Source organism: Myodes glareolus, chromosome 18 (genome assembly GCF_982192425.1).
Source record: "Myodes glareolus chromosome 18, mMyoGla1.1, whole genome shotgun sequence".
Classification (NCBI taxonomy): Eukaryota; Metazoa; Chordata; class Mammalia; order Rodentia; family Cricetidae; genus Myodes; species Myodes glareolus.
The window spans coordinates 23183345-23196614 of record NC_142043.1 but is presented as its reverse complement, the minus strand read 5'-3'; the positions used below and the strand labels follow the sequence as shown (position 1 = coordinate 23196614).

The window sequence follows — 13270 nt, the reverse complement described above, 5'->3', positions numbered from 1 at the left end:
CGGAAGCCTTGCTTTGATTCTATGCTTACCAGTACTGTTTTGCTAAGGATTTTTAAAAGAAAAATCAATAAAGCAGCCTTCTATGCTCGCCCTCACACACAGAAGAAGCTATGTATGTTTGCCCTCACTGACAGAAGAAGCCATCTATACTTGCCCTCACTCACAGAGAGGCACATCACAACCAGCATAGTCTAAAGATTTTCCTCAACTGTATAAGAAACCTGTATTAAAGACAACACAGCTTTATAGGTTGTAATAAATGACATTTACACATTCCCATAAACAAGCTGTAGGCACAGAGAGGCAAAGGAGTAACACATTTTTCAGTAATACAGACTGGCTTCATTGGTAAGAGTGCTATTGCTCTTACGGACGTCCTGAGCCCGCCCAACATTAGGCAGCTCACACCCCTTCAGTTCCAACCCCAGGGAATCCATTGCCTTCTGGTTTTGAAGAGACTTGCATGAGCGGAGTACACATAAACTCATGCAGGCTCACACACATGCACAAAGAAAAATATTTTGAAAACAGATGTACCCCTTTTAAGAAGTATGACTATATTTCTGCACACTAACTTTAATGTATATTTAAATTAAGTTGATAACACTCCTCATAATGGGATCTTTATGGGATATACTATTTGGTTTAAAAGATCAAGACTTGACTCTCCCTTTCCTCTGTCCTTCATATCCCTTTATTCACGCCAGACTATCTCAGGCTGAAGTTACATCTTACTTATATCCTCCCCTCACAATTCCCAGCACAGAGTCTAGTATACAGCAAACTCCAGAAAGATGGAAAATGGGTGCCACTGAAGGTGAGCAATGGAGAACAAACCAAATCAGTCTTCGGAAAGACAAACACCACTTTTTTTTAAAGTTGTGTCTTCTAGATTTTTATATAGAATTATACAAATAATATCGATATTGTAATAAATTTATAATCTATGTTTTTCTCATAAATATGAGATAAGATTATATAACAATCATATGAAACAATGTCTGTATACATGGTGCAAAAGTAAAACTGTCCCAGGGGACCAAGGCGACCAATAAAAAGAGAAGGGTTGATAAAAAGGAAGCAAAGAAAGGAGAGCAAATGGGGAGCGGACACAGACTGACGAAAACAGCAAGAAAGGAGAACAGAGCCGAGTCCTCCTGCACGCGAAGATACCACTGTGCTTCTCTGGTGAAGAACACATCTGTCGAGCAACAGCTCGTCTGTTGCGCTCTCAGGAGATTGTACAGCTGGGAGGGGCGTGACGCATCGTGAGACTTCAATTAGACCACACTTGGACCTTTGCTCAGTGGTTCCTAGCACGCAGGCAGAAGCACCAGAGGCAGCTCGGCATTGTGGTTCACACCTCAGGAGGATCACTGTGAGACTAAATCTAGCCTGGGCTACGTAAGCTCCAGCCTGGGCTACAGAGTAAGACTCTTTCTGTCTCCAAAGAAAATCACATTGAGAAACCCCACCTGATATGGATGTGCACTTTATCCCATACCTTTGAACTTTTCTGGCCATAATAGTGTACTTGCTATACTCGATGGCTCATAGGCCCTTTGTCGTGTGTAGTATGTAGGAAATCGCACTACATTTTCCTTCACACTGGAGGAGTTTTACCTAAACATAGGTTTTCAGTTTTGTGGCTTTAAACTAATACTTACCGGAAAACCACGAGATCCAGGCACTCCAGGTTCTCCCTAAAAAAAAAAATAAAAGCAGTTCCACTGTTCTTATCTCTTTGGAGCATGAATATGAATATAAGAAAATTGAATAAATACCGAAATCTTTAATCCAATCTACCAGATGTTTAGCGTTTCAATTGATTCACACACTTTCTCTTGGGGTATTTTCATTGACATTTGAGGACACTACATAATTAACACCAAGAGGCTAACTTACTTTTTGTCCCCTTGGTCCAACAGAGCCAGGGGAGCCATCAGGTCCTGTTAATCCCTAATGAAGCAAGAAAATTATGTCAGCACTATTGTAATAGCCCTAGAAAAACCACTGGACAGAATTTTTTTTATTTTATTAATTAGCTGTAGGTTGGCTCGCACATGGATAACACAAGTATTGATCAAGTAACTCTTTTCAACATATCCTTATTTAAAACCTTTTACATGGGATCTGATTTTGACTTCTCATTTTTTGAAAATTGTATGATTTGATAACTGCAGGTCCTGCAAGTTCAATAATTTAGTAAAATTTTTAAATCTCTGCTCTGAGAAAATGCAATGTTTTCAGTTTTCTCCAGTTGACTCTGATGGACTTTGACTCCACCCCTTTGCTATGTTTATGTATCTACTTTACTTCACCTACAAAATAAAAATATTGTATGTCTTCCTAGATGAGGGTCAATAGTGTTTGAAAGCTAATGCAATGTTTTCTTAATATAAATTAAAGACAGATAATTTTATTATCACTGAGAGCCACCTTAAACCCTCCAGCCATCTTCTAGCAACAACTTAGTGAAGAATATTAACTTTTAACTTAAAAAAAACTTGAAAGCTTATATTTTCCTTAGTAAAAACATGTAACAATGTATGCTATCTGTTATGTATAGCTTAAGCCTAGTATATATATCTAGTGATCATATCCCATTCTAAGATGTATTGAATGTATTTTCTATCTATTCTTTTCTATTAATAATTATTTAATCATCTTATTCAATATAAAAGTAAAGATGAAACCATAATAATACTGCATGCAGGCCACATTTTCTACATTTGACAGATAAATTTCAGTTTTTACTATTTTTCTGTTTAATCCAGATATTTTCAGATGCTGTCTTTGTAATGTTATCTTGAAATTCTATTTTCCTAAAGATAAAAATATGTGTGCATATATGCTTATGTGTATTTATGTATACATGCATATAAATATCTCATAAAGTCTATATCATCAATATTTGAAAAATATTCATTGAGGCCTCCTGAAACTGCAGAAACCCTGTCTATACCAGATTGCCAAAATTCATGTCAAATATCAAATAATGCTTTTAGGCAATTTATAAAAAGCTTGTGGTTTATACTTTTTATTTTTTATTTTTAATTATGTGCATGTGTGTGTCTGTGTGTTGGTATATGAGTGCATGAGCTCCCAAAGAGGCCAGAGGAGAACAACAGATTTTCCAGAGCGAGAGGGATCAGTGACTATGAGCTATCCAAAATAAACCCTGGGAAACAAACTCTGATCCTCTGCAGAATCAGGGAGTTTTAACTTCTGAGTCTACCATTTACTAACATTTTCACACTTTTTTTTTCTTATCAAGTCCTCTAGCAATTCCATAAAGTGAACCAAAGAAATCAGAGAGGAAAAAATAGAAAATGTTAGTCACTGGAAATTTATTAACAACAAAAATTATTAAACATATATAATTTTTAGGATGTCAGTTTTTCACTTTCCCTAGCCGACTTCTAAGACTATGAGGTATGAACAAGAGCTATGATAGCATTTAATTGCTAAATGCTAATAGGAATGAACTGTTTGCCTTCCCTGACTTAGCAAAGGCACCACCTCCACCAAGGTGGACTCTCTTGGTGTATTTCGTACACGCATTTTAAAAACCTTGGGGCATATTTAGTGGATGCTCTAAATCCCACTTCTTGTATCAACTTCAAAGACAACTCCTGGTCAGTTTTCCTACACAAAGTCAACTTCTTCATTTTGTGACTGGAATAATTGGAATAGCAGAGGATCATAACTACTATGTATGTAATACATTGAAACATAATCAAGGAAGTGTTAGGTACCCCGAGGGCTGTTCCAAGTCACTCACATTTATAATACCTTTCATAGGATCTTTGCAATTATGTCTATGGTTGGAAAGTTCTTTGAACTAAACTGAAAGCAGATTTGGTGTTGGGTGTTGCAGTGAAGTTATGAAATAACTATGAAGAAAAGACTGAGCTTGCCAAGTGCGCTGGTTCAAGACTGTAATGTCAGCAGTCAGGAGTCTGAGGTGAGAAAGCTACTAGTTCAAACACCAGTTGGGGCTACATTCAAGTTGTTTGGCTGCTATAAAGCAAAAAAAAAAAGAAAGAGTGGAGAGAAGATGAGAAACAGGAAGGGGAAAGAGAGAGAAGAAAGAGAAAAGAGAGAAGAGGAGACAAAAGGAAAAGGAGGAGAAGGACTCCATACTTAAATAGAGTTCTAGCACATTGCCCCTTGGCATCTAACACAGACAATGCATGATGAAAGAACACATTAAATTTAGATTCACCTTTTGGGTAGAAGGGTCCTTCTATGTCCTCTTTGATTATTTGACCCTACCTACTGCTGTTTATGCATGCTGCTTAGCTATACAGTGCTCTAACGCTACTCCTCATTCAGACAGGTCCCTACAAACAAACATCTGGGTATTAACCACAGCATGGCACTTCTTTGCCTCCTCAGACTTCGTCAATGAACATTGACCTTTCAGAATAATGTCTTAACCAACTACTCCTGCTGGGACACATATCTCAGGAATGTAGACTATGCTCATTCAAAGGGAAGAAAGCATTTAACGTCATGCCTGTCTGGTATCATATGATTTAACCACAATCCCTATGTGTACCTGTCTCGTGTGGGTCCTGAAAGAATTAAATACTGTTTACAGAGATTTCTGAACACTCTGCAACAAACAGCACTTGCTAGAATCTCTCTATCGAGTATTGTCCGTAAGAGTAACACAGCTGTCCTTTGGGTGTAAGGCTCTGGCATCCTATTCTATATAAATACAAAAGAAAAGAAGACCTGACTTAGAGAGGTGGGAAGAGAAACTGGAAATACATGAACACACACAGCATGCACAATTTTCAAAATCCAATTTGTAATAAAAATCCTCTAAATCTAATTTCAAAGAAATGACAGAGAAAAAGCTCTCCAATGGCAGGGCAAACTGCCTTTATATGGGTGCTTATGCAGACAGAGCTCCATACAGAACAGGATTGGAGTTGTGTTCTGAGCCTTCCCATCACCATTAGTCAGGGAATACCTGTCCCCGGCATCCTGCCTCTTGCTTCCTTCCAGCACGCCAGCATCTCAGCTACTGACAACCAAGTGTACTACTAGAAGCATAGCTGCAATGACAAACCTATCAAAATCCATTGCCCATGGGAAATGAAGTCCCTCTCTCAGATCTGAACAAACATCATCCAATAATCATTTCAGAATCATCACCAAAAATATGCATAACTTTCACTGTGAAATGAAGAGTAGAAGACAAAGAGATCGGACATCAAGATCCTTGAGATCATTGTCGAAACAGTTCTTTCAAAGATGTCTTACTAGGTATATTCCACAGAGGCTAGGCAGAGGCACCTGTGCCCTCTGAGGGAGCTATTACTCATTGTTCTCAAAAAAAATGTCCTTTCTCAATGACTGTGAAAGGTTTTAATGTCAACTCAATGAGAGGGCAGTAAGAAAACTTCCTAGATCCAGAAGTCCTGAGTGACCAAAAGAACAGTACTCAACTTCATATGGAAAAGCAAAAGACCCAGGATGGCCATAACAATCCTGTACAATAAAAGAATTTCTGGAGGCATCACAATCCCTGACTTCAAACTCTACTACAGAGCTACAGAGCTGAAAACAGCCTGGTACTGGCATAAAAACAGATAGGAGGACCAATGGAACTGAATCAAAGACCCAGATATTAATTCACACACCTATAAATACCTAATTTTTGACAAAGAAGCAAAAAATATCAAATAGAAAAAAGAAAGCATATTTAACAAGTGGTGCTGGCATAACTGGATATCATGTAGAAGAATGGACATAAATCCATATCTATCACCATGCATAAAACTCAAGTCCAAATGGATCAAAGACCTCAACATAAAGTCAGCCACATTGAATCTCATAGAAGAGAAAGTGGGAAGTTCACTTGAACGCTTTGGCACAGAAGACCACTTCCAAATATAACCCCAGTAGCACAGACACAGAGAGAAACAATTAATAAATGGGACCTCCTGAAACTGAAAAGCTTCTGTAAAGCAAAGGACACAGTCAACAAGACAAAACAACAGCCTGCAGAATGGGAAAAGATCTTCACCAACCCCATATCAGACAGATCTCCAAAATATACAGAGAACTCAAGAAATTGATCATCAAAAAAAAATTCAATAAAACAATGGAGTACAGACTTAAACAGAAAACTCTCAAAAGAGGAATCTAAAATGGCTGAAAGACACTTAAGGAAATGCTCAACATCTTCAGAGAAATGCAAATTTAAACAACACTGAGATTTCATCTTACACCTGTAAGAGTATCCAAGATCAAAAACACTGATGAAAGCTTATGCTGGAGAGGTTGTGGGGTAAAGGGAACACTCCTGCATTACTGGTGAGAGTGTAAGCTGGTACAGCACCTTTGGATATCAGTTTGGTGATTTCTCAGAAAATTAGGAAACAACCTTCCTCAAGTCCCAGCAATACCACTTTTGGGTATATACCCAAAGGATGCTCAACCGTGCCACAAGGACATGTGCTCAACTATATTCATAGCAACTTTGTTTATCATAGCCAGAATCTGGAAACAACCTAAATGCCCCTTGACTGAAGAATGGATAAGGAAAATGTGGTACATTTACACAATGGAGTACTACACAGCAGAAAAAAATAACAACATCTTCAATTTTGCAGGCTAATGGATGGAGATAGAAAATATCATTTTGAGTGAGGTAACCCAGACCCAGAAAGACAATTATCATATGTATTCACTGATAAGTGGTTTTTAAACATAAAGCAAAGAAAATCAGCCTACAAATCACAATCCCAAAGAACCTAGACAATGATGAGGATCTTAAGAGACACTTACATAGATCTAATCTACATGGGAAGTAGAAAAAGACAAGATCTCCTAAATAAATTGGAAGCATGGGGACCTTGGGAGAGGGTTGCAGGAGAGGGGAGAGGCAGGGAGTGGAGCAGAGAAAAATGTAGAGCTCAATAAAAATTTTAAAAAAATGTCCTGAATGACTCTAATTCCAAAATTGAAGGACATGAAACATTAAAATACTTAAAGCAATCACTGGGTGCCAATCGTCAACAATTTTCAGCACTTACTGTATTACATATCATTCATCTTAGCTGGTAACTTGGGTACTAAAAATTCATTGCCACTCTTTCCTACTCTTTCATTCACCCATCTATTAAGAAGATTCTATCCAGCACATTCAGGGTGTATGACTGCCAATGCATTACGAAACTCAATTGCATCAGCTTGAGGTAGAACTGAGTTGCCTAAATGAATTCAATAAATATAAAAGTCTTTGTTGTCTTAGCAGCTACGTAACTCTGGGTCTCTGAGGAAGTTATTTAACCTTATATTTTTTTCATTTTCCTTTTTATTGGAAAAATGGCATTAGAACAACCTTCTTCCTAGGCTATGGTAAAGCTGAAGGGAGTATATTTGTGACCATGCTTGAGAAAAATGTCCCAAGTTTATGAAAATGCCACAGCTAATTTCTCTCTAAGGAATGCCTAGGACACTGGCACATGTGTGGATTTTCTCCCTTTTCCAGCCTCTCTTTTTCTCTCTTTTGTTTTCTTCTTCTGTCCTGAGTTTCTTCTTATGGACCACTTTAGGGATAGAGTAATCATCTAACAAGTTTGTACAGCTTCCAGTATTGAAAATGGTGTCTTTTTCACACCCTGTGTGTCTTTCTCATACTCTTATCTACAAATATAGACAAAACAAACCAACCTGTAACTGTTTTCCTCGTCTACTACTACAAAATTCAGAGCACTTTTGTTTGTTTGTCCAAATGGGAGCATAATTTTTAAAAAGAAAAAAAAATGATTACTTACAATTTGAGATTTTAAAAAAAAATTTTAAAAAAAACTGTCAAGCAAGTTAAGTTTCAAAATCACCACTAAACTGAGGAATTACCTGGGCCATTATAGGTACCATGGTACAAACCTGTAATTCTAACACTTTGAGGAAGTATTGTGAATTCCAGGCCAGGCTGAGCTGCACTGAAAGATCTTAGACACACAAACAAACAGACAGACTGAGGGACACTGAATTCCAGCATTCTGACTGAATTTAAATTAAAGTTCAACAGGAAGACAAGATTTTAGATAAATTGCTTATGTTTCTAGCATAATTTTTAAAATTTAATCTGAAATTTTCTCTTCCTCCAAAAGGAAAGGCTGGTTGAAATTTCAAAAAAAAAAAAATGTAGACAAGATCTCCTGAGTAAATTGGGAGCATGGAGACCTTGAGGGAGGATGGAAGGGGAGGGGAGAGGCAGGAAGCGGAGCAGAGAAAAATGTAGAGGTCAATAAAAATCAATAAAAAAAATGTAGAGAAGAAATCAGCTGATACTATACTAGTAGTTAACCTAGTGGCCTGGCATTTAAGAAACATCCTTACTAGGATCTGACAATTTCAAGTAATTCAATTTCAAAAATCTTGATAGCCAACAAGTTACATAATCTCATTTGTAGTATCCGAACATGAGTTGATATTATCCATACTTAATCCACATGAGCTAGCTCATGTGTTGCCATATTTGAAATGCACACACAAAAAAAGAAAATCAGACTAGAAGCTTTGAACTGTAAAACAAAGGGTGTCTCCTGACACACTAAATAATACACAAATAGACATCTGCACCAAGTTAATCACAACAAAATGCACATGTCTGAGTAACAACTAAAATCCAGCCAGTTGCTTCTCTCGGAACAATGAAGCTTTGTTCAGCACTGGCAAAAACTCTTGGAAATAGCAGGTGTAGGTTTTAAGGTGCTGGCTTTCTTCAGAAAAGCCTTTGGGTTTTGTAAAACAAGTAAGGGATAATTGATTGGAGAGAGACTTAGGAATCCTAGAAAGTAAATGTCATCTCTTTGCAACCCAGAGGCAGACAAATGTCAAGTCCTGATGAAGGACCAAATCAGCTGTGAGTAGTGGGCATGGAGAGAGGATGCTGAGAACTGGGAGCTACTTCACTCTGGAGAGGTATTATTTACCATATAACTGAGCATCTGAACATCTCTAACTGATCCTTAGCTTCCTGTTTCCCAAGCTGATTTTTAAGTTTTTGTGTCTCTGTGTTGCCCATTCCCTGCCCCTACTGTATCCGTACACACTCCTCCACTCACTCTGAACAAATTTTCATTCTTTATATTACTGGGAACCGAAATACTTCCTGTCCTTTACTACATCCACCTTGATTTCAGTTCTTTTTCTAATATTTTAATTTGTTTTATTCTTATGTGCATGCATTCCTTACCACATTCATGCTGTGTTCCCAGAGACCAGAGGAGAGCCTCAGAAATATCCCCTGGGATAGTTGTGAGCTGCCATGTGGATGCTGGGACTAGACCCCCGATCCTCTGGATGAACAGCGCCAATGCTCTTAACCATTGAGCCGCCACTCCGACTCCATCTTTCTAATTAATCCAGGGAGTGCCAGAGGAAAACAGAACTCATCTACTGTGAGACCTAGCCCTCCACACACCAGCACCCACCTTCCTCCCTATGCAGGCAGTGGAGGTGCGCATTTATAGGGTGAGTAGGGAGAAACTGTTAGAGACGGGAACCCATAAACTCACCATTTTTCTGAGATGTCAAAGCTCTGTGCTGTGGAACCCTCCCATGGCATTTTGCAGGGTGCCACAGCAGCAACTCTCTCTCTCTCTCTCTCTCTCTCTCTCTCTCTCTCTCTCACACACACACACACACACACACACACACACACACACACACACTCAACTCACATCAGCGCCTGGTGTGCCTGGTTTGCCTGGCGCTCCTGGCTTGCCCGGGTCTCCAGGAGGACCCTATGAAGGGGAGGCAGAGAAAGAAAATAAAGTAAATTTAAGACTCTTCAAACACACACGGCTACAAACATATCTTAAGGAAGGAAATGAGGTGCCACGATGCCAATCAACTTACCGGAGGGCCCACGGGACCCTTTGGACCTCGGTCACCCTGGAAACAGAGAAAGGGTAAAAGCAATACGTAAGCAAGAGTAGCTGGGGTCCCACGGAACAGTCTCAGACATGCACCCCAAAGTTATGGACCGAAGCCAGGGTGAGGGCCTAAAGATGGGAGTTCATGCCCCATAGGGCAACAGGTCTAGGTCGCCTCTCTAACAATCCCCAGGTCACAGTATCCAACCCAGAACATTCACTGGCATCTCTTCTTGGGAGCGACAGGAAGGGGTCACAAGGTGCTTTCCAAAAGCTCATCCAAAGCCTAAGAAGTATGGGAAGAGTCTGTCTTGTAGAACAAAGGAGATACAAACTTACATCAATGCCATCTATGCCCGGAACTCCAGGAGGCCCAGGAGGCCCTGGAGGGCCCTGCTCACCAGGAGGACCTCTCTGTCAAAAACAACGCACAAGGATTAATGGAGAGCAATGTGCACCATCGAGAGCAACCAAACAAGACCTCCCTGGCCCTCCACCCCCACACACCTCGACAAGAAAGCCTTTCTAATGGGATAAGCTTTTGAACCAAAATATAGTGTGTTTCCACCTCCTATGAGATACACTGTCCAGGGTGGAGTAGACTCGAAGCCTACGAATAGAAGTTCACTTGGCCCCACTTTCTCAGAAGGCTTTGGAAAGACGGGAAATGCGAAGCGGGTATCTAAGGTCTTCTTTCCCCCAAAAGAAACTAAGAAATGACTATGGGAATCATTGATAGCTTCACTGCAGGTCAGTCTTGTCTTGAATGGAGCAGTCCCGGGACAAACAGTTTCTTTACAACTGTAAACCTTTCTTTGTCCAGTAGACTGGGAGCGCGCTGCGTGCGTGGGGGTGCTGGGGGGGTCATTGGGGGAGGGAGATTTAAGTTCAGAAGGTATGGCATGATAGAGCCCTGAATTCAGGAGCCTGACTTTGTTTCACACGACACTCCCTGAGAGAGAATAGGTGTTTCGCCTTGCTTCCAAAGTTACACAAATTTCAGAAGGACCCTTCGCTTTGCGAGCCCTGTGTGTCCCTTGTCACAAGCAGGCAACTGTTTCGAAGGGTCTGCAGGGGATACTGGCGCCTCAAACGGTATTAATTTGTTGCTTTAGGGAATGCTTTTCCCCCCTCTGCTTCTAGAGGGAGAGGGAATGGTGAGAGAAGAGGGAGAGAGAAGAAGGCTGCTTTCATCAAGGAAGACTTTGTTTTCCTGAACTCCAAGGACCAGACAGGTTACAATGGGGTCTCTGTAAGTGAAACCTCATACCTCCCCTGGCCTCCCTGCCTGGCTGCTGCACTCTCCCTTGCCAGGGGTGGGGTGGGGAAAGACTAAGGAGACATTACTAGAGTTCTAATGGGATCCAGGACTGCCAGGCTTCATTTCTGAACTGCTAGCAAGATCTTGAGGTTTAGCGGTTTCCCTACTGTGGCAGGAAAAAACGCTTGCCCGAATTTCTGCCTTGACCATCAACCTGCCCTTGAATAGGACCGGGCTTGAGGGGAAGGGTAAGTAAGCAACAGTAACAACAAACAAACAAACAAACAAACAAACAAACGAAGAGGCAGATTTAAGCCATCCAGTACCGAGCCTTTAGTGCCAGTGTTCAAGTGGGAGAAGTGGCCCCCTTTCCCACATTAGTGGGTCACCTGAGGTTCCGACTCAGACCCTACTTGCTGGAGGTACTCCTGGCTGCAGAGCAGCTGGCCAGAGAGCCCTAAGAGTGCTCTGTGCCGTCTCACCATACAGTTGGAAAATGCATCATTTTTTATTTTTTTTTCCGTTCCCAGCTTACCTCGTCATCGGTGGTCTGGCTGGGCTGTAGACAAAAAGATGGAGAGAAAGTGAGCAAGCACCCGGCAAACTCACACACAACTTACTTGCGCAGCACAGAAGCAGAGCCCTGACAGCAGCAGTGGCAACCCAAGTGCTCCAGGGCCCCAGGCAGTCCAGGCCATCCTGAATGCTCTCTGCTAATCCTCGGGACTCTGCAACCTGATGCCTTCCAGCCTCCTAGACCCAGCTGAGGATGTAAAGTGGCCCTTGGACATTCAAATGCACCGGGAGCCGAGGTCGCAAAGGTGCCCTGCTAAGGGGACCTAGGTTCCTCCTGTTTATGAATGGCCTGGAGAGGGTCCTGGGGATTGGAGGAGAGCTAACAAGTCTGGGAGGAGGGATAGAATGACAACGGTCCCCTTTAACCCTTTCCTGGCAGCTGCATCCAGGCTTGAATGCACACCCCTTCTCGGTGTGATTGCTGATCATGCCAGGAGCCTGCCAAGGGTCTGCGCCTTACAGAGGAGCAGCCCTCCAGTGCTTTCTGGAGATGCTGAGCTGCCAAGTGTGTCAGACACTGGCCTGTTCAGGGATCGCTTCTGCCCCCAGGTTGCAAGAAGGACCTGTGTTCCTTTAATTCCAAGCTAGTCAGTATAGCAAGGCAGACTCTAGGGAAAGAGAAAGTGAGAGGAGAGACCTAGAGAGATTGGTGCTGAGGAGAAGGTGAGGTGGGAAGAAGTGGCTTTTGCAGGTGGTTCAAGGACTCACCGTGCTTCTGACTGGCAGCTCATGACACGTTTCTCTCCTGGGTCTCAGTGGGTCGCAATGGATCAGCATCCACTGGAGTTCAAACTGGCGAGAGACGGGAGAGATCAGGTCAAAGAGGAGCGTTTCGTTGTTGTTTTTTAATATGATCTATAATCCTTAGCAGAACAGCAAGCTCTTGATTTTTCCTGAGAAGAGTTTCTAGTGGAAATGTCTGGAAGCCTTTCCAAATTCTTCTGCTCATTGGCAGGAGATGTCCTTAGCTTTGATTTGCTCCAGTTTAGCTCTAGCCTGGAAGCAGACCATTGGCATTGACTTCCTATTTCTTGTTGACTGAGGTTTTCTGTCCCACCTGGTCCTGCAGTCAGTAAGTCCCAAAGAAACACACAGAGGTCTACATTAATTATAAAACTGATTGGCTCATTAGCTCAGGCATCTTATTAACTCTTATAAATTATATTAGCCTATTATTCTTGAGTGCTGTGGGACAATGGTCTTTTATCCTGTCACTTGTATTATTTTTTAATAAAATGCTGATTGGCCGGGAAGTATAGGCATGGTGACCAGGCAGGAAATAGGGACAGGACGATGAGAACAGGAGAATTCTGGGAGAGGAAAGCTCAGTCTGGAGTCATGACCCAGACGCAGAGTAAGCAAAATGTGACAGCCTCTCTGAATGAGGTACTAAGCCACGTGGCTAACATAGATAAGAATAATGGGCTAATATAAGTTATGAGGTAATAAGAAACCTGAGCTAATGGGCCAATCAGTTTTATAATTAATATAGACCTCTGTGTGTTTCTTTAAGACTTACCGGCTA

At 41.3% G+C, this 13270-nt stretch overlaps 1 protein-coding gene across 2 annotated transcripts in view; it reads right to left on the bottom strand.

Moving 5' to 3' along the window:
• Col9a1 (collagen type IX alpha 1 chain) overlaps positions 1–13270 on the bottom strand; it is an 83104-nt gene that overhangs the window by 51849 nt on the left and 17985 nt on the right. The window contains exons 6-12 of one of the 2 annotated variants that reach the window (XM_048430497.3): positions 12454–12537; positions 11705–11728; positions 10248–10322; positions 9892–9927; positions 9714–9776; positions 1906–1959; positions 1668–1703 (exon numbers count right to left, since the gene is read on the bottom strand). In XM_048430497.3, the coding sequence (XP_048286454.3) occupies positions 1668–1703; positions 1906–1959; positions 9714–9776; positions 9892–9927; positions 10248–10322; positions 11705–11728; positions 12454–12537 (372 nt within the window). Of the gene's footprint in view, positions 1–1667; positions 1704–1905; positions 1960–9713; positions 9777–9891; positions 9928–10247; positions 10323–11704; positions 11729–11789; positions 12047–12453; positions 12538–13270 lie in introns of those variants that run through there. The other variant, XM_048430498.3, reaches the window with a different exon arrangement.